This window comes from Thalassophryne amazonica, chromosome 5 (assembly GCF_902500255.1).
Source record: "Thalassophryne amazonica chromosome 5, fThaAma1.1, whole genome shotgun sequence".
Taxonomy (NCBI): domain Eukaryota; kingdom Metazoa; phylum Chordata; class Actinopteri; order Batrachoidiformes; family Batrachoididae; genus Thalassophryne; species Thalassophryne amazonica.
This window is the reverse complement of record NC_047107.1, coordinates 88,761,610-88,783,423: the sequence shown is the minus strand read 5'-3', so window position 1 is coordinate 88,783,423 and position 21,814 is coordinate 88,761,610. Positions and strand designations below refer to the sequence as shown.

The 21,814-nt window shown below is 45.6% G+C and overlaps 1 protein-coding gene across 1 annotated transcript in view; it reads left to right on the top strand.

The window, feature by feature from the left end:
- The window catches only part of LOC117510911 (phospholipid-transporting ATPase ID-like), an 86,143-nt gene that overhangs the window by 49,783 nt on the left and 14,546 nt on the right, over positions 1 to 21,814 (top strand). Inside the window, exons 11-21 of the mRNA XM_034170811.1 lie at positions 987 to 1,075; positions 1,490 to 1,683; positions 1,798 to 2,006; positions 2,480 to 2,523; positions 8,682 to 8,847; positions 8,990 to 9,178; positions 9,410 to 9,525; positions 10,293 to 10,457; positions 14,321 to 14,432; positions 15,115 to 15,220; positions 17,731 to 17,872. Of these exons, the coding sequence (XP_034026702.1) occupies positions 987 to 1,075; positions 1,490 to 1,683; positions 1,798 to 2,006; positions 2,480 to 2,523; positions 8,682 to 8,847; positions 8,990 to 9,178; positions 9,410 to 9,525; positions 10,293 to 10,457; positions 14,321 to 14,432; positions 15,115 to 15,220; positions 17,731 to 17,872 (1,532 nt within the window). The remainder of the gene's footprint in view (positions 1 to 986; positions 1,076 to 1,489; positions 1,684 to 1,797; positions 2,007 to 2,479; positions 2,524 to 8,681; positions 8,848 to 8,989; positions 9,179 to 9,409; positions 9,526 to 10,292; positions 10,458 to 14,320; positions 14,433 to 15,114; positions 15,221 to 17,730; positions 17,873 to 21,814) is intronic.

Below are 21,814 nucleotides of genomic sequence, written 5' to 3'. Positions count from 1 at the left end.
CTCTGAGACAATGACATTTAGAAACCTATACATGTACTATAGGAGGACATTATGTGATGGCAAACTCTATGGGGTTAGGTCAGGTCTTCCAACACACTACAGAAACATCTTGGGTCCTTGGTGGTAACCACCCAGGCAGGCAACTAGTTCATCACCACCTCCCAAAATTAGTCATCTGTTTGCTGCAGCCAGTGTCTGCATCACCTTGGCCTTTTCCAGTTGTTGGAGTCAACACTGAGGCAACTGTGTGGTGGATCATACCCAGAGAAGTATTCCATATGGATAGCTCATGTTCATTCACAATGGGAACATAAGTGGTACACCTCATCAGTGGCTTCCCAAGTTTGACACAAAGGCAGTCCCACGATACACCAAGTTACCCTGAAAAGATCTAGACAAGACAAGACAAATTTATTTATAAAGCAGATTTCATTAGAGAAAACCCAATGTTTGTTACAAGATCTAAAATCATTGAATAAAACAAATTATGGTCTGTGTAAAGCTGATCCCCTCAGATCTCAGAAACTAAGCAGTGCAGGGCCTATGTGTGTTATTCCAGGTAAAACTGGAGTTTTGCCAGAAAGGGCAATCTGGTGTAAAACATGCCACATACCAAGGTGGATCTGGCTGTATCTGCTGTGGTGACCCCTAAACAAATGGGACCTGCTGAATGGACAACAAAATACAGAAGAAAAGGAAGCCAATAATACAATTCCAACATCATTTACCCTCACCCCCTGCAAAAAGATTTATACACACACACACACACACACACACACACACACACACACACACACACACACACACACACACACACACACACACAAAGAGTCCATAATGTAATACTGGGTACTGGTTTGGCAAAATGCCAATGATTTATATGTCATAGCAGAGTAATATTTCACTGAGACATATACAGTAATAAGACAGTTTTTTTTAATGAAGGAAGACAAAACTGAAGATGTATTTGCATTTTTCTTTTGTAGGTCCAGAAACAAAGCTGATGCAGAACTGTGGGAAGACCACGTTTAAGAGGACCAGTATTGACCGTTTAATGAACGTCTTGGTTATCTGTGTGCGTCTTCATCATTCTCTCTTTGATTTGATGTTAATTACTGTGCAATTTTAAATATCAACAGATAAGCAGCACATTTTCACTTCACTGCACAGTTGGATTGTGACTGGTATATTAAAAGGATGAGTGGATGCTTAATGTAAGGGGAAAGGTATCACACACACACACTGTACGATTGCCAGGTGGTCTTTTGGGAGATAAAGTTCAGCGGTGTTGTAACAAAAACCACTTTGAACAGTAGATAATGACAAGAAAGCAACGGATCTCATAGGATGCTGCTTTCGTCAAGTTTCCACCAAACAGGGTTACGTAGGGGACAGCTGCTGAAATAAGCAGAATCCTTTTTGTATCATTTGAATCATTGAATCAACATCATCAGTTTTAAACATTTGCTTCTTCATCTTTTCCATTCAGATTTTTGGTTTCCTGGCCTTCATGTGCACCATCCTTGCCATAGGAAACACTTTCTGGGAGATAAATGAGGGATCTCAGTTCACAGTCTTCCTGCCTAGACAAGATGGAAATGATGCTACCTTGTCTGCTTTCCTCACCTTCTGGTCTTATGTCATCATTCTCAACACTGTGGTGCCAATCTCTCTCTACGTTAGGTAACAGTGTACATGTGTGAGTGCTGGAGTCACAGTGGGGGGGTTTTTAGCCCTGTCTGTGTTCTATCCATTCAAAGATGTGGTATAAACATCCTAATTATCCATTTTTGGCAGTGTGGAGATTATTCGGCTGGGGAACAGCTTCTACATCGAATGGGACAGAAAGATGTACCACACACGCAGCGACACCCCCGCCGAGGCTCGTACCACCACACTGAATGAGGAGCTGGGTCAAATCAAGTACATCTTCAGTGACAAAACAGGGACACTCACACAGAATGTCATGACTTTCAACAAGTGCTCCATCAATGGAAAATCCTATGGTAAGTTGACTTACCTATAGTAAACTTCATCCTCAGTTGACCCTTAATCTATTGAGGATCTTTCTAAAATGCAATTAGGGATCGTGAGTATTTCAGTGTTCTTCATCACAATAACAAATGAAAATTGCAAGAACTGCCCTGTTGTTATGGAAACATTCAAGATTCATTCACCTTTTGTTTGGAGATCCTCAAGGAATGTACTTTGGTCCCCCCAAAGTTGTGATCTAAAACTTGTAAAACAAAGTGTGTTCACTTTTTAAATGTATAATCACAGAGTGATACTGGATACATTTGCCTGTTTTACACAAAGGTAAAGCATTTAATCACTAGGTATAAGTAAAGCAGGCTTTTCATATAATTCTTCATGTCTGTTTCATGTTATCATCTTCATATAACAATAGCATCTTTCTAATTCTACCTTGTGTTGGATCATGTACAAACATTTTTTTCTGCTTTTTTTTTCTAACATGCAGGCGATGTGTTTGACTACACAGGCCAACGACTCGAAGTTACTGAGGTGAGTTTGACTCTGAAAAACTCAACAATTCTCCTATATAAAACAAACAATAAAAAACAGAACAGACTTGAATAGGGTAGCTTGCAATTTTCATGATCGTGACACCACTTAGCACTATGACTTTAAAGATTTTGGAGCCTATCTCTGTGAATTTTCATAAATACTCCAGCTTGTAATTAGGAAAATAGTAACTCTAAAGTGAATGAAGTGTACATTGTTGTATATGTTAGCCTTGTGATGGAGTCCTATAGGTGCCTTAGTGGTTTCAGTCACTCAGCTGTCTGAAGTCAACCTGTTCTAGGCGTAGTATCATTGTCATTTCATTTCTGAACTGAACTTAAAGGGATTGTCTGAGACTTGGAATTTTAATTAATTTAGTATTTATTTATGCATTTATTTATTGTACTCATCCCATGACTTGTGTAATGTGAACCAGTTATAAAAGTTAGTATTTACTTCTGTTATATACTGGATGAGAATTTATGCAAGCAATTAATTTTTGTTTTATATTTTTGTTTAGTCTAGATCATGTTGGAGAAAGGTGCTTTTGAATTCAAGAGCATTTTTTAAATAAGTACTAACCAGCTGTGTAGGCTAACCGGAGTAGGTATGTTCTCTCGCCTGCAAAATCGCCTCGACATGTTTGAGCTCCGGGTCATAAACAAACTGCAAAACACATTTCTACTATTCCACTGCATCATCACTTTTTCTTTGCATTTTCACTTTGTGTGTAATTTATCCAAAAACTCAGAGAAAATGCTGTGTTTTTTTTCCCCCGGAAGCAGAGAAATTACATCATATGCGTCATTTTTTACCCTTTTAGCGCCCGCCCTCAAACGAGACTGCGGTGCCCTATTTCTCCAAAAATATTAGTTCGTTTTGGCAGCATTCATCCTTGGCCCAAAATACATAAGCATACCAAACGGCAAATGTCAGCTTTCCCCATTTTCTCTGTGATCGAAGGTACACACACACACACACACACACACACACACACACACACACACACACGCATAGGCCACTTGGCTTTTAATATATAGATGGTTTACTGCCCGGCCTGTGAGTCCAGAATGTAATTATTAACGTCCATTGTTCAGTGTTGTTACATAATATCCGCAATTTCTCCAAAAATATTAGTCCTGTCAACATTCCATTTTGGCGGTGATCATCCTTGGCCCAAAATACATAAACATACCAAAGGGAAAATGTCAGCTCTCCCCAGTTTGTCCTTGATCGAAGCCATACATACGCACTCACACACATACGCAAACAGAGGCCACTTGGCTATTATAATATAGATAAACAAAATAAAACAAAATAAAAACATTGTAGAAGTTGTCTTTTGGCGAAAAGACGAGCCGAAACTTCTCACATTAAGACTCTTTTTGTCGCGTTTATTAACAGACTACCAACATGGCGCTGCGCATTTTTAACAGACTACAAACATGGCGCCGCGCGCCAACAGAAAAGCCGGACACAGAACACGTCACCTGAACTCTTACTATTACATGAATCACAACATAGCACATAACAGAACACTTATAAGAAAGTGAATTGTGCCGTCAGTGTTGAGAGCACTACACATGCCCCCCCAGAATTCACTTTAACGGGACACCTGAAAAAAAGAAAAAAAAAATGTATCAACGGCGTGGGGGGCGAATCAAACATCCAGTGCGGCTCCGCCGTATGGGAGAAGGTGGAACCACCCCCTCAGTGGCTGTCTGCAGGGCTCCTCTGCGGCTTGGTCGAGGGGCAGGAGGAACAGGAAAAGGGGGCCTAGTCAGAGGCCGTCCTCGTTTTGGGGGTTGTGCCAACTCAACTGGCGTGGCCAGATCTAGGTGACCATAGACCAGCTCTGCGGAGGAGGCCTGAAGGTCTTCCTTCAGTGCTGTCCTGATGCCCATGGGAGCTTGTCAGCCCAGGAACTGTCCTTCAGGCTAGCACGCAGGGAGGCTTTCATTGACCTGTGAAAACGTTCACAGAGGCCATTACTCTGGGGGTGGTAGGCTGTGGTGCGGTGGAGTTTAACTCCCAAGCTTCCTGCGACAGCGTTCCAAAGTTCAGAGGTAAACTGAACGCCCAGGTCCGAGGAAATGTCTGATGGGGTGCCAAAACGGGACACCCAGGTGCCAATAAATGCCCATGCCACATCAGCCGATGTTATAGATGACAGTGGAACAGCCTCTGCCCACCGTGTGGTCCTGTCGACCATAGTGAGCACATGAGTGTAACCCTGCGAGGGTGGAAGTGGGCCAACTAGGTCGATGTTGACATGGTCGAAACGTTGTTCTGGCACTTGAAACTGTTCCAGTGGCGCTTTGGTGTGGTGGTGTACTTTGGCACGTTGGCACTCCACACAGGTGTTCGCCCAGTCCCTCACGTCCTTTTTAAGACCGTGCCACACAAACTTGGCTGCCACCAGCCGTTGTGAGGCCTTGGTTCCAGGGTGTGAGAGGCCATGGATGGCGTCAAAAACAGATCGCCTCCACTTCGCAGGCACAACAGGCCTAGGAGAGCCCATGGAGACGTCGCAAAGCAGAGTGGTGCCAGCGTCGCCGAATGCCACATCCTGCAGCTGCAGCCCAGTAACGGATGAACGGCAAGCCTGCACGTCCGGGTCTGTGGCCTGCTCTGCTGCCATGCTGCCGTAGTCCAGGCCGAGGTGGACCGCCCCCGCAACAGCGCGGGAGAGGCAATCTGCGACATGGTTGTGCTTTCCAGAAAGGTGTGCAATGTCCGTCGTGAACTCCGAAATGTAAGTCAGCTGCCGCTGTTGCCTGCCCGACCATGGCTGAGTGACTTTGGACATGGCGAAAGTCAGACGCTTGTGGTCCACAAAAACGGTGAACTGGCATCCCTCCAGCAGTGAACGAAAGTGTCGGATGGCGAGGTACACCCCAAGTAGCTCCCGATCGAAGGTGCTATACTTCCGTTCACTGGGACACAACTGCCTGCTGAAAAAGGCGAGTGGCTGCCAGGCATTACCCACCCACTGCTCGTAAACCGCACCGACCGCGTAGTCTGTGACGTCCGTGGTAAGTGGGATTGGGGCGGAGGAGGCAGGATGGGCCAACATGGTGGCCTTAGCCAGGGCTGTCTTAGCGTCCGCAAAAGCCTTGTCTCTTTCCGGGCTCCAGCCCACAGTGTGCTTAGGCTTGCCGCCTTTCAGAGCCTCGTACAAGAGTCGCATGATTTGAGCGGCCCTGGGGAGAAAACGGTGGTAGAAGTTAACCATGCCTAGGAACTCCTGTAAGGCTTTGACAGTGACTGGGCGTGGGAAAGTGGTGATGGCCTCCACTTTTGACGGAAGAGGAACGACCCCGTCCTTTGTGACTCTGTGCCCCAGAAAGTCTATGGTGGACAGGCAGAACTCGCACTTGGCTGAATTGATGATGAGCCCGTGCTCGGTAAGTCACTTGAACAGAGTGCGAAGGTGCGAAAGGTGCTCTGAAGGTGATGAACTGGCCACCAGGATGTCGTCAAGGTACACAAACACGAAAGGCAGATCCCGTAACACAGAGTCCATGAGCCGCTGGAAAGTTTGAGCAGCATTCTTGAGCCCAAACGGGGTGCGCAGGAACTCAAACAAACCAAACAGCGTGATTACAGCTGTTTTTGGGATGTCGAGAGGGTGTACGGGCACTTGATGGTATCCTCTGATCAGGTCCACCTTCGAAAAAATGACCTTACCATCCAGGTGCACTGAAAAATCCTGGATGTGCAGCACCGGGTAGCGGTCAGGCGTTGTCACGTCGTTGAGCCGTCGGTAGTCCCCGCAAGGACGCCAGCCCCCCGGCTTGGGGACGAGGTGTAGGGGGGAGGCCCAAGGACTGTTGGAGCGATGAACAATCCCCAGGCGCTCCATGGACTCGAACTCTGTCTTGGCCACGGCAAGCTTGTTCGGCTCGAGGCGTCGAGCGCGGGCGTATACAGGTGGGCCAGTGGTGTCAGTGTGATGCTCGACAACGTGCTTGGCTGTGGAAGAGGAGAAGGTGAGCTGCATGAGTGCTGGGAACTCGGCGAGCAGACGCTGGAAACTGTCCGTGACAGAGAGCAGGCTGGAGAGGTGCAGTGCATCAGAGTCGCTGAGCTCGCATGCATACGAACAGAAAGTGATGGCGTCGATCAAGCGCTGATTTTTAACGTCCACCAACAGTCCATATGCACACAAAAAATCTGACCCTAAGAGGGGAACGGCTACTTTGGCAGTCACAAAGTCCCAGCCAAAGCGTTGGCCCCCAAAACACAGTTCAGCATGCCTCGTGCTGTACGTAGGGACGGGGCTACCATTGGCGGCTTCCATGGGGGGGCCGTGGGTGTCAGCTACCACGTCCACCTTTGAAGCAGGCAGTAGACTCCGCTGTGCCACTGTGTCGCAGAGGAAGCGTCGGCCGGAGACGGAGTCGTGGATGAAGAGCAGCCTGCCGGCATGGCCGACGCTCACGGCCACTAGTGAGCGCCGGCCTTGGCGTTTCCCACTCCACTGAAGCTGCATGGAGAGCGGCATCATTTGGCCTTGGTGCCAAACCTGGCATGGTAGAAGCACACACCTGAAGACTGCTGCCGACACGGGGCTGCGGCTGCGATGAGCATATGATCATCCGGTACCTCTGATACAGCACCAGCAGGGAGGAGGGCGGCTGCGCAGGGCTGCTGACTCGCCAGGAAACACTTGTCAGCTTCAGCAGCCAGTGCTCTGCAATCAGTGCTGGCAGTGTTGGCCAAAGCAGCTCTCACATGAGCAGGCAGTTGGCGTAGGAAAAGGTGGAGGAAAAAGAAATCTGGCTTGTTGTCGCCAAGCAGGTCGAGCATTCTGTCCATTAGCTCTGAGGGCTTGCTGTCACCGAGCCCTTGAAGAGAGAAAAGCCTATTGGCCCTCTCAGCGTCAGACAGTTCGAATGTTTGAAGTAAGTATTCCTTCAGAGTTTCATACTTTTCCATCAGAGGAGGACGTTTAAGAAGGCTCACCACTCTCGATGCCGTATAACGTCCGAGGGAAGATACCAAGTCGTAGTATTTAGTTTCGTCAGTGGTGATCTGACGCAAGGCAAACTGTGCCTCGGTCTGAGAGAACCAGGCTGAAGCAGAAGATTCCCAGAATTTGGGGAGCTTGAGAGACACAGCGTTGGCGGTCATGGCGAGCTGGATACGTCCAGTAAACAAACGTCGGGGTCACCAGTGTAGAAGTTGTCTTTTAGCGAAAAGACGAGCCGAAAATTCTCACATTAAGACTCTTTTTGTCGCGTTTATTAACAGACTACCAACATGGCGCCGTGCGTTTTTAACAGACTACAAACATGGCGCCGCGCGCCAACAGAAAAGCCGGAAACAGAACACGTCACCCGAACTCTTAAAGGGACTGCTACTATTACATGAATCACAACATAGCACATAACAGAACACTTATAAGAAAGTGAATTATGCCGTCAGTGTTGAGAGCACTACAACATCTTTGTTTTTTAAAGTCTAAAAGATTCAATTGCATGTAACAGTCTCGTCTCAGCAGGCAAACTATTGTATTAAAAAAAGAGCACGATAAGAAAGGACTTTGTAGCCTGCTGACTTCTTTTTCACCTTTGGAGAACAGATTAAGCCTGCACTTTGAGAATATAAAGTATGGGCATATGCTACAGCTCTGTAATATTAGAGGGTGACACACTGTCAGATGATCTCATATGTACAGCGAGCCAATGCAGAGAGGCTGACAGTGGAGTGATCAAATCTTTTCATCTTGGAAGAAAGTTTAGCAGATACATTTTGAACCATAAACTACTAGGTTAAATTTCCAAAATACTAGGCCTTGATTGTCATTACAAAATGACAAATATACCAAATTAGTATTAAAAGTGGCACATGGATAGTCCCACTGGTGGGAATAATCAGCATAGCAACAGTGACCTGATTTACGCATTCATTAGGTCATGGCTCATATTTCATAAGCTGTGCACTCAAAATTATGACACAACCTACAACTGACTCCAAAGCACCCACAAGGTACCAGACAACCCTACTGTCTACAGTAGCTGATGAGATCATCCAGGGTGGAATATTACCCAGAGCTGGATGGAGGATTTACTGGTTCACAGCTTCTTGTATTAATTTGACTTGATGAGACTGAGATCAAGCTGGGCATCTAACATGTATGCTCCTTTCACCAGTTTACAGACAAAGTGGACTTCTCCTTCAACCCGCTAGCTGACACCCGTTTCATCTTCCATGACCACGCCCTGGTAGAGGCGGTGAAGCTGGAGAACCCAGAGGTTCAAGCCTTCTTCAGACTGCTGGCCCTCTGCCACACGGTTATGGTCGAGGAGAAAAACGAAGGTGAGGAGCAACAAACGAGTGGAAAATGAAGGGCACGTCTGACTCTTAACCCCAAAAACACGATTCTCGCTAATCTCTAACTGGAGCTGGTAAAAGCATTTTGCTTCCTGAGTAACAGAAAATCACCTAATTTCTCCTGCAGGCGAGCTCATCTACCAGGCTCAGTCTCCAGATGAGGGAGCGTTGGTAACAGCTGCCAGAAACTTTGGGTTTGTCTTCCGCTCGCGTACCCCGGACAGTGTTTGTACCGTGGAAATGGGCCAACAGTGCAGCTATGAACTCCTTTCTATTCTGGATTTCAACAATGTGCGCAAGAGGATGTCTGTTATTGGTAAATCACCCAATGAAAACAGAATGTTTGGAATAATGATTCCTCCTTAATGTCTTGCCATCATTACTTGGAAAATTAGCGGTGATGAATGTTGGATTTTATTGTCTTTCTTTTTAAGAGAACAGTAGTGTAGAGTCACTGCTTTTTTTCCCCCAACCAGTATGCAAATTTGTCTTATTTACGTATGGATGTGTCTGTATTTGAGGGTTTTTTTTTTTTCCAATTGTACAGTTCGGAATCCAGACGGAAAGTTGATGCTCTATTGTAAAGGTGCAGACACGATCATCTACGAGAGGTTGCACCAGTCCTGCAACAAGTTGATGGATGTCACCACAGAACACCTTAATGTCAGTAATGTTTCTACATTCACGTGACTTTAGTGGACCTTTCATTTGTAGATTTCAAATAAAAATTTTAAAAAGGGGGGTTGGGGCTTTTATATTTGAAAGCAGCTTTCATACAGTTATAAAGAGTTTAAAAAAGAGGAGAATGTTAACAGTGTAAAAATCAAACAGATTGAATTGTTTCAGAATTCAACTTTCCAAATTTGTCACCACTTCTCCATGTTGGCTATGTCAACAAGTACTGTCAAAACAAACGGTTCTATCATGCCACAGAAAGCCTACCTAACCTCAGAGGATCTTTTGGTACCACTGGAATGACTTTGTACAAACTTGGGCAACCTCAGACGATGAGCCATGTGGCGCATTTCTCTGTGCATGATCTTTCTGCAGCGAGTTGAAAGTCTTGACATCATGCAATGCCTCACGGTATCAGGGTTTCCATTGTATCATGGCTGCAGGTCTTTGCAGGTCAGCCTCTAGCCAGATATATAGATGTTTATGCACAGTGGGCTGGCTGGGAGGATGGTATTGGATGTAATAATGGCCCCTCTTTGTTGTCCATACTTTATTTTTCAGTTATTTTTCTCTTCTCGCAGAAGTTTATTGACAAGACCTGTTTAAATTTGTGCAGCTGATCTCATGAGTTGGACTTGTTATGTACACACTGTCAGGGTGGGTGTGCATGTGTGTGTATGTTGTTCCTTCTGTGATGTATTTAGATTCTTTGTGTGTTTGCGCTTTTCATCCTTATATGTATGTGTTGGCTGCAGGAGTTTGCAGGGGAGGGTCTCCGCACCCTGGTTTTGGCCTACAAAGACCTGGATGAGGATTATTTTAACCAGTGGACACAGCGCCATCATGAGGCCAGCATAGCACTGGACAACCGGGAGAGCAAACTGGACCAACTCTCTGAGGAGATCGAAAAGGACCTGCTGGTAAAACACAAGTACACATGTTGAGATAATGCAATAATCCACAGCGCTGCATCACATTCACTCAGATTAAATCATTCAAACCAAGAAAGATTGACGACTGAACTCATTAGACTTGCACGCAGAGGTGGCGGATATTGTTTTTGGTCCTGTGTGTCCATCCGTCTCTGTGTGAACACAAAATAACTCAAAGAGGTTAGATGTCATTTGGACTGAACTTGATTTTGAAAAAAATCAGTTAAAGGTCAAATCCATGGTGAACATTTTGGCTGAGTGCTTATAGATCAGGGGTAGTTGGTAGAGCTATTTCAATGATTTGGTTACAGATGCATTTCTGATTACAAGTACTACTTGTCTACTACTTCTATTACAATACTACTATGAAAATACATATCACCTTCCTTTCAATCACAAACTATTTTCAAATAGCTTCTATTCAGGAACTGGTTAAAGATACACTGATAACAGTTAAAGACAAACATGAGGTTATAGTATGCCACATTTCTATGAGTTGCATGACCTTGAAAAATCTTTTAAAATGACTCAAGGGTTAAAGATGCACCTATATTTACTGTGGAACACTTACATACATACTATCAGGCTTGGTGTTGACAACTGGCTGGACACAAATGCAGAACACAAACTCACCGATCTGTAGGCTTAACTCCTTTACTGGGTTGGTTAGCAGGGGTCGGTACACGGTAAGGCAGTCAGACAAGAGCAGAAGTACAACAATCATCAGGCGAGAGACGTGGTCGAGAAAAACTAGCAGGTGGTCAAAAACACAATGAGGCAAAACGAAGCAAGGCAATGGTTCAAGACAAGGCTGGAAAGAAGGCTCAAGGCACATTGATCTGGCGAAGGACCAGAGCAAAGAGAGAGTCTTAAATACACCCAAGTGATGAGCACAGGTGTGAGGGGAGGCGACTAGAACAGGGGTGTGGTCAGACAAAGGGAAACGCCCACCACCAAGAGAAAGATAGAGAGAACCTAAGCAGAAAGCAACAAGCAAAGAACCGACAACACCTAAAAATAAGACAAAATGTACAATAAAACAGAGCCCAAACCCAAAACCTGACACACACACACACACACACACACACACATATATATTACAGAGATTAGAGCATGCCATAGGTATTAAAGGCACTGCGCTGCGGTGGTTTGAATCATATTTGTCTAATAGATTACAATTTGTTCATGTAAATGGGGAATCTTCTTCACAGACTAAAGTTAATTATGGAGTTCCACAAGGTTCTGTGCTAGGACCAATTTTATTCACTTTATACATGCTTCCCTTAGGCAGTATTATTAGACGGTATTGCTTAAATTTTCATTGTTACGCAGATGATACCCAGCTTTATCTATCCATGAAGCCAGAGGACACACACCAATTAGCTAAACTGCAGGATTGTCTTACAGACATAAAGACATGGATGACGTCTAATTTCCTGCTTTTAAAGTCAGATAAAACTGAAGTTATTGTACTTGGCCCCACAAATCTTAGAAACATGGTGTCTAACCAGATCCTTACTCTGGATGGCATTACCCTGACCTCCAGTAATACTGTGAGAAATCTTGGAGTCATTTTTGATCAGGATATGTCATTCAAAGCGCATATTAAACAAATATGTAGGACTGCTTTTTTGCATTTACGCAATATCTCTAAAATCAGAAAGGTCTTGTCTCAGAGTGATGCTGAAAAACTAATTCATGCATTTATTTCCTCTAGGCTGGACTATTGTAATTCATTATTATCAGGTTGTCCTAAAAGTTCCCTAAAAAGCCTTCAGTTAATTCAAAATGCTGCAGCTAGAGTACTGACGGGGACTAGAAGGAGAGAGCATATCTCACCCATATTGGCCTCTCTTCATTGGCTTCCTGTTAATTCTAGAATAGAATTTAAAATTCTTCTTCTTACTTATAAGGTTTTGAATAATCAGGTCCCATCTTATCTTAGGGACCTCGTAGTACCATATCACCCCAATAGAGCGCTTCGCTCTCAGACTGCAGGCTTACTTGTAGTTCCTAGGGTTTGTAAGAGTAGAATGGGAGGCAGAGCCTTCAGCTTTCAGGCTCCTCTCCTGTGGAACCAGCTCCCAATTCAGATCAGGGAGACAGACACCCTCTCTACTTTTAAGATTAGGCTTAAAACTTTCCTTTTTGCTAAAGCTTATAGTTAGGGCTGGATCAGGTGACCCTGAACCATCCCTTAGTTATGCTGCTATAGACGTAGACTGCTGGGGGGTTCCCATGATGCACTGTTTCTTTCTCTTTTTGCTCTGTATGCACCACTCTGCATTTAATCATTAGTGATTGATCTCTGCTCCCCTCCACAGCATGTCTTTTTCTTGGTTCTCTCCCTCAGCCCCAACCAGTCCCAGCAGAAGACTGCCCCTCCCTGAGCCTGCTTCTGCTGGAGGTTTCTTCCTGTTAAAAGGGAGTTTTTCCTTCCCACTGTAGCCAAGTGCTTGCTCACAGGGGGTCGTTTTGACCGTTGGGGTTTTACATAATTATTGTATGGCCTTGCCTTACAATATAAAGCGCCTTGGGGCAACTGTTTGTTGTGATTTGGCGCTATATAAAAAAATTGATTGAAATTGATTGATTGATATATATATCCTCTGATGTTGCGTCTGTAATCTGCTGAAGCCACTTTTCCAGTTTGGGGGTTACAGCTCTTAGTGTTCCTATTACCACTGGCACCAAATCAAAATCAAATTTATTAATTTATATAGCGCCAATTCACGATGAAATCATCTCAAGGTGCTTCACACAACACCACTTTGGACAAATGTTCCTGTACATGATTCCTGACAGTTGGTTGCGCTTCTCAGTGTACACTGTCCCAGTTTACATCTTACGTCCTGCTGCTATGTGCTAAACTGTCTCTGGGCCACATTTGTACAGCCTGCAACTTGGGTCCTGTCAGCTGTGGTTGACTCCTGCCTCTATAGGTGTGGTGCTTAGGGCTTGCTCTTGTGCTACTATGATCAAAGCCTCTGTGCTGTCCTTTAGATCGGCCTTTTCTAGCCACTGGTAGGTCTTCTTGATATCACCCACTTCCTCTATCTGTCGATGGTACATCCTATGCAGGGGCTTGGTTTTCCATGATATCTCCTTCCTCCTGATCACTGTTTGTCTTCAGCTGTCTGAGGCATTCTTGTAGCAGCTGCCCTTGGGGGGCCACCTCTCTGATGTATTCATGGATACTCCTCATCTCATCCTGGATTGTGGCCCTGACACTCACTAATCCTCACGCTCTGTCCTTGCATTTCTCATAGAGCCTTAAGGTGTTGGACTTTGGTTGGAATCTTCTCCTGTGGCCAACTTGTTATCCCAGCTGGGTATCTGATGACTGGTAGAGTGTATGTAGTGATGGCTCAGATCTTATTCCTACCATTGAGCGCGGTTCCCAGAACCTGTCTTACCTTCTAGAGGTATTTGGCTGCAACTGAACTTCGTTTATGTTCATGTTTCACCAAAACATCAAATCTAGACTTCCATCTCAGATGTACCTTTTGACAAATTGTAGCTGAACTTTCAGTAAGGATTAAACATCGTGGAAGGTTTGTGTTTTAGTCGAGGATAATGTGTTGTCTTTTAATCGAAGATAATGTGGTTAATTTTTGGACAACTGTGATCAAAAAATTTCAGGCCACACAGAACCGTGGGTTATGGTGTCACATTATTTCACTAAGAAATAATTCACTTTAATCTCAGCAGTTGTTACATTCCTTGAGCACATGTTCCAGTTGTATATGTTTCCATTATTTTTCACATCTTCACTAACCTTTGTTGTGTTCTATGTCAGTCCCCTGATGCACAGTTTGTTTGAAAATGTGTCTGAATATTTGTGTGTCCAGTTGCTCGGGGCAACAGCCATAGAAGACAAGTTACAGGACGGAGTGCCTCAAACTATTGAGCAGCTTTCCAAAGCTGACATCAAAGTCTGGGTTTTGACCGGTGACAAGCAAGGTACAGTAACATCAGTGTGTGTGTGTATGTGTGTGTGTGTGTGTGTGTGTGTTCACTCAGGTGCGATATTATCAAGAAACAAGATTTTTTTTGTGTGGCAGCCTAATTTTTAAATTAGTTGTAGCCACTTCTCACATTTGTTGAGCTGCTTGGTCTTCTGCCTCTGCAAACTGGACCCGAATAAGTGGCAGAAAATGAATAAATTAATGAATTTAAAATTACCTAAAGTATTTATTTATGTATTTATTTTAAATGTGGCCCTGCGACAGACTGGCGTCCTGCCCAGGGTGCACTCTGCCTCACACCCTATGACTGCTGGGATAGGCTCCAGCCCCCCGGTGACCCTTTGTTGGAGTAAGCGGGTATAGAAAATGGATGGATTATAAATGTAATAAAATGAAGCCATGGGACAGCAAATTATGCACCAGATAGTTATAGGTTTAATTATCATTAATGTACGTATTAATTTCAGTTATTAATTTGCATCTGTTAATTCAAAATTAAATTGAAGTGAAAGATGGTTAAACCGAATCACTTTTCCCTGATTTAAAAACGGTTTAATGGTTCTTGTTCTGCTTTAATCATACTTTTTTTCACAAGGTTACTAAGTTGCACAGAAACATGACCTTTATTTTTGTCATAACATTTGTCTGCTCACTGTTGTCAATCTGATGTGTGGCAGAAACTGCAGAAAACATCGGGTACTCATGCAACTTACTGCGGGAGGAGATGAACGAAGTCTTCATCATCAACAGTAACACACCCGAAGACGTCAGACAGGAACTCAGGTCAGAGGACATTAAAGTGGAGCATTTCTGGAACTCTACAAAGCTCCACCTCCTTCATTTAAAGGAGCTTTTAATTTCTTTTAACAATATGGTGAAAGATGCGTGGACTGCTTATTTTTCTAAATTAACTCATTAGCTCAGTAAACTATCTTTCAAAGGTGCTCCATTATTTTGGGGTGCCAAATATTGTAAATACCAAATTTGAGCTTTATGTTTCCATTCAGAGCTGATATATTGCTTTATGAAATACAGGTTCAAAACTGGTTCGCACCATGTTACGGTACCCTACTTTGCAAATTTTTTTCACTATGAAGGCATTTGAGCTAGATAAAAAAAAAAAAAAAAAAAAAAAAAATTGACATAAAGTTGGTATATCAATATGCTCTCCACAAAAAAATTATGAAGTGACTGAGCACTTGCCCACATGATCAAATCATAAAGTGACTGGAGGCCTATTTTTGACATTCTATGATCATGTTCGATTTTTAAGAGTCAATAATTAAAAAACCCTTCAAGTTATGACCACAGTGTTTTACACACATATAACTTGTACCCCAGATATATTTAGTACAGCTCTTTGAAATTTTGTAATTTTTTGCAAGAATGGACAAACTGCCATTTTTGTCATGCTACAGGATGGAAAATTAGCTCTGTATCCCATTTTTGAAATGTACTACTGTATCTGGGGTGCCTAAATAGGGTGTATTCCAAATTTGAGCTTTATATCTGCATTTTTAGCTGAGATAAAAAAAATTTGATAAAAAATGAACAAAAGCTCAAAATGCATTCGTGAGTGTAAAATAGGAATGGGGGTACCCTGATTAAATAAATTATATCTAAAAAAAGAAAAAAAGGACTTGGAATTAAGCAGAAATATTTTGCATGTGTTCATCAGACATATGTGGGTAATTGTAAAAAAAAAAGTCGGTTCATTACCCATCTTGTTCAATTTTGCTTCTTCCCTTTATGGAACATTGCCTGCCTTATAAACACTGTGTCTCAAGCTGAGCTACAAATGATCGTCTATGCTTTCATTTCATCATGTCTCGACTATTATATTTGCTATTCCCCAGCCCCAGTAAGTCTTCTCTGGATCACTTACAAATGGTCCAGAATGCTGCTGCAAGGCTTCTTACAAGGTGATCTAAGAGGTCTCATATAACACCCATTCTGTCCTCTTTGCATTGGCTCCCAATGCCAAAAATGGCTCCCATTGGCCAAAAATGACAAATGTCCCAGTATGAATTATAGATATATTAATAATATATAGCGAATATATGATGAACAATCATGGTTGTATAACGCATGTAGTGAGGAAACGGATCCGACGCATTGCTATTATCACGGCAGTATTACGGGTGTATTATGAATACATCGCACACGTTGCGCGTGCACGGCATCTGCATTGTGGTCATAAATGAAGTGCACTCGGGCCGTCGGCATCACTATTCACACCAACAATACAGCCTCTGGAGCAATTGCTGGACTTGGACAAGTTGATTTGAGTAAAGAAGCAGTGAACAGGGCGAGTGGTGACATCAGCGGATTGCATCAGAGCGCAGCTCGTCTGAACGATTATAACAAGAAGGTAAATCTGTTATAAACATCGGAATAAATTCTGTAACAGCTGCAGACAAGAAAGAAAAAACACACAACTGTTTTATCAAGCCTTGACAATGTAAACAAGTCAAATAATTACCTTTTTAGATGGCTCAAAATGTTTTCTGCAGTTGGAGCCGTTCGCGCGCGCTTCCTCTGTGATTCAGAAGGTGATTAGAGCCGTTTTCAACAGCCAGTTTGCAGAATAAAATGATTAATCCGCCACGAAATAATTATTTTATATAGGCAGCGTCCAGCGCAGAGTGCGTGGCAGCCGGTAGAACAAAGAACGGCGTCCAGCTGTGAACACAGCGCATCTGATTTGCATCCGCCGCAAATCAGATGCAAAGCAGACGTAATAAAAAACGCTTTATTCGTGGCCAATCTGTATGCAGTTGCTACAACTTATTTTAGTTTGTGATGTGGACATGATGGACACGCAAAATATCCATTTTACACACTGTCCCAGTCCGCTGCCAAGCTGCAAATCCCTGTCAGTTGCGGATATCAGCAGATGACGGCGAATATACAGCGCATAGATTATGTATTGTGCATGTATTGAGTATGTATGGAGTATGTAAGGCGGATGTCATCCGCAGCCAAAATTTTGTGCAGCTCAAAAATCCTGGTAATGGAAAAACGTGCCTCTGCAGATAATTGCGGACGTGTGCGGGTGTCGGCCGACTCATACATGTTTCACGCATATTGCGGATGTTAAGCGAATATGAGCCAATTTTGTGCGCAATCCATACGCAAATCCTCCTAAACGCCAGTGGGACAGGGCCCTTACTTACAAACTAAAAGAAATGCACATGGTCTCCCTTATTACTAGATGCTTCATGGACCTTACTCATAGTCAGTTCAAATTATTGAGCCTATTTGTTCATTTTATTCATTTTCTTGTGGTGTAGAAATGCACGAACCTCCATGAAGCCCGAAGCAGCAGAGAATACAGAGTTTTTACCAGAGAGGACTGCAGGTAAACCTGTGAATATGATCGCAGACGAGGTGGTAAATGGAGAGTACGGCCTCGTTATCAACGGACACAGTCTGGTACGTCATTATGCAATTACCGTACATATTAATATTTAGAATAGCTATTACATTTAATCTATGAAAATTAACATCGAGATTTTTTTTGTGAGTAGAGAAATAATTCATGTTGATTCACAGCAATCTTTTTTCTTTAGGAAATATGTTGTATACTTACATAATGCAATTGACCTTTTAATTAGAATGAAAAATATGACACCAGTTTAGAGATTAGCTTTTAGCTTGTTTTGCTATGTAGTGTTCATAAGTGCAAAAAATAGGCCTGCTTTGTCACATCAACCTATGAAAACCTCCCTTCTGGCTGTTTTAAAATGGTTTTGTTAATCAGCCCTGAGCCAATGCTGATAGAAACATGTTTTAAACCCCTTTATTACTTCTTAACAAATTATGAAAATCTCCAGTGACTCTCACAGCTGCTACACTTACTTTCAGTTCATAAGTTAACTTCAGTCAGGTTCAGTTTGAGCAACACATGCTTAAATGTTATATTTTCCATAACTTAGTTTTATACTCAGTTTTAGACTGCTTTAATTATCTTTGCAGTTAGATTTATATTCTGTCTGTTGTGAAAGTGTAGGAACACGGACCCACAACAGGGGGCGCAAATGAACGGACAATGGAATAAGCCAAAAATATAACAATTTAATGTTGTGAATGTGCACAACAGAGCAACAGACAACACAACTGAGATCAACAGTCAAATGAGTCACAGTGATGTGTGGGCAGGCTCGAGGATAGAAGACGCCCGTCCAGAAAAGAGCCGGATCCCACACGCCTTCCACTTCCACCGCATCTGAAGCAACCCCGGAGCCACCAAGCGCTGGGTCCCCAGGTGGCCACTGCCTCCGGCTGTCAGATCGGGTACTGCTGGCAGGAAGAACAGACAGGTGATAGTGGGTGTGTGAACACCCAGCAAACAGTTCCGTACAAAGGTGGAAAGCACCTCCACCTCTTAATCACAACAATCCAGAATTACGTGCAGAACCTGTTGGTAGACTCAGTAGTCCTTAACCGAGGAGCGGAATACGCCAACTCCCCAAACACCCGACTACTCCTTACTTACAAACAGGATTGTCTGCAAAAGCAATGTCACACACAGAAGCAAATACGTTACTACTGTTGTTGATACAGGCTGAGCGGTTTACCTGATCGGTAGACGATTTCTCGGCAGTGAGGTGAAGATGCTGCCCGGCTCTTATGGAGGTGTGATTGATGATGATGAGTGACAGCTGGAGTTGTTGATGGGTGACAGCTGCCACTCCTGGTTGCTCCGGCGCCCTCTCGTGCCTGAAGGCCGCACTTCCGGCAGGGCGCCCTCTGGTGGTGGGCCAGCAGTACCTCCTCTTCAGCGGCCCACACAACAGGACCCCCCCCTCAACGGGCGTCTCCTGGCACCCGACCAGGCTTGTCCGGATGACGGGTGTAGAAGTCGGCCAGGAGGGCCGGGTCCAGGATGAAGCTCCTCTTCACCCAGGAGCGCTATTCGGGTCCATAACCCTCCCAGTCCACCAGATACTGGAATCCCGGCCCTTCCAACGGACATCCAGGAGCCGGCGAACTGTCCACGCGGGATCCCCGTCGATGATCCGGGCAGGAGGCAGTGCCGGTCCGGGGGTACAGAGGGAAGAGGTGTGGTGAGGCTTAATCCGGGAGACATGGAAGACAGGATGTATCCGCAGTGAAGCTGAAGCTGCCAGCTTCACTGCGGCCGGACTGAGGACTTTCAGGATGGGGAATGGTCCAATAAATCTGTCCTTGAGTTTCTGGGATTCCACTTGGAGAGAGATGTCCTTCGTCGATAGCCAAACCTCCTGCCCGGGCTGGTATGCAGGGGCCGGGGATCGCCGGCGGTCTGCATGGGCCTTGGCCCTCGTCTGGGCTTTGAGCAGGGCAGAGCAGGCAGAGCGCCACACCCGACGGCACCTCCTCAGATGGGCCTGGACCGAGGGCACCCCGACCTCTCCCTCCACAAGCGGAAACAATGGGGGCTGGTACCCCAAACACACCTCAAATGGAGAGAGGCCAGTGGCAGATGAAACTTGGCTATTGTGTGCATACTCGATCCAGGACAGATGGTTGCTCCAGGCCGTCGGGTGCGCCGAGGTCACACAGCGAAGGGCCTGCTCCAATTCCTGGTTGGCCCGCTCTACCTGTCCGTTGGTCTGGGGATGGTACCCGGACGAGAGGCTCACATTGGCCCCCAGTTCCCTACAGAAACTCCTCCAGACTTGCGAGGAGAACTGGGGACCACGGTCAGAGACGACATCGGATGGTATCCCATGCAGACGTACGACGTGGTGGACAAGGAGGTCTGCAGTCTCCTGGGCCGTCGGGAGCTTCGGGAGGGCCACGAAGTGGGCCACCTTGGAGAACTGGTCCACTAGCGTGAGGATGGTGGTCATGCCCTGGGATGGCGGGAGGCCCGTGACGAAGTCCAGGCCGATGTGGGACCAGGGGCGGTGGGGCACAGGTAACGGCTGGAGGAGCCTGTGCCCATTGGTGGTCTGCCTTTCCCCTAGCGCAGGTGGTGCAGGCCTGGACATACTCCCAGACGTCGGCTTCCATAGACGCCCACCAGAAGCGCTGCCGGACCACTGCCATGGTTCTTCGCACCCCTGGGTGACAGGAGAGCTTGGAACCGTGACAGAAGTCCAGGACCGCAGCTCTGGCCTCTGGTGGGACGTAGAGTTTGTTCCTCGGGCCGGTCCCCGTGTCCGGGTTCCGTGCAAGGGCCTCCCGGACGGTCTTCTCCACGTCCCAGTTGAGGGCTGCCACGATAGTGGACTCCGGGATGATGGGTTCCGGTGGATCTGACAGTTCGACTTTGACCTCCTCTTCATGGACCCGGGACAGGGCGTCAGATAGCTGGTTTTTGTTCCCAGGGCGGTAGGTAATCCGGAAGTCAAAACGCCCGAAGAACAGTGACCAGCGGGCTTGCCTGGGGTTCAGATGCTTCGCGGTCCGGATGTACTCCAGGTTCCGATGGTCCGTGAAAACCGTGAATGGAACCGCAGCTCCCTCCAACAGGTGTCTCCACTCCTCAAGAGCCTCTTTCACCGCTAGGAGTTCCCGATTGCCGACGTCATAGTTCTGCTCTGCCGGGGTCAACCTACGGGAAAAATAGGCACAAGGATGGAGAACCTTATCGGACTCCCCACTCTGGGACAGCACGGCTCCTATCCCTGAGTCAGAGGCATCCACTTCAACAACAAACTGGTGATTGGGATCGGGCTGCACCAGAACGGGTGCAGACGAGAACCGACGTTTCAACTCCCTAAACGTGGCTTCGCACCGATCCGACCAGGTGAAGGGGACTTTAGTGGAGGTCAGGGCTGTCAGGGGGCTAACTACCTGGCTATAGCCCTTAATGAACCTCCTGTAGAAATTTGCGAAGCCGAGGAACTGTTGCAGCTTCCTATGGCTTGTCAGTTGGGGCCAATCCCTCACCGCTGCAACCTTGGCCGGATCGGGTGCGACGGAGTTGGAGGAGATGATGAACCCCTGGAAGGACAAAGAATGTGGTGGAACTCGCACTTCTCGCCCTTCACAAACAGCCGGTTCTCCAACAACCGCTGCAGGACCTGACGTACATGCTGGACATGGGTCTCAGGATCCGGGGAGAAGATGAGGATGTCATCCAGGTATACGAAGACGAACCGGTGCAGGAAGTCCCGCAAGACATCATTAACCAATGCCTGGAACGTCGCGGGCGCATTGGTGAGGCCGAACGGCATGACCAGGCACTCAAAGTGACCTAACGGGGTGTTGAATGCCGTCTTCCACTTGTCTCCCTTCCGGATCCAAACCTGGTGATACACATTCCTAAGATCCAATTTGGTGAAAATTTGGGCTCCATGCAGGGGCGTGAACACAGAATCTAACAGAGGCAGTGGGTATCGATTACAAACCGTGACTTTGTTCAGCCCTCTGTAGTCTATGCAT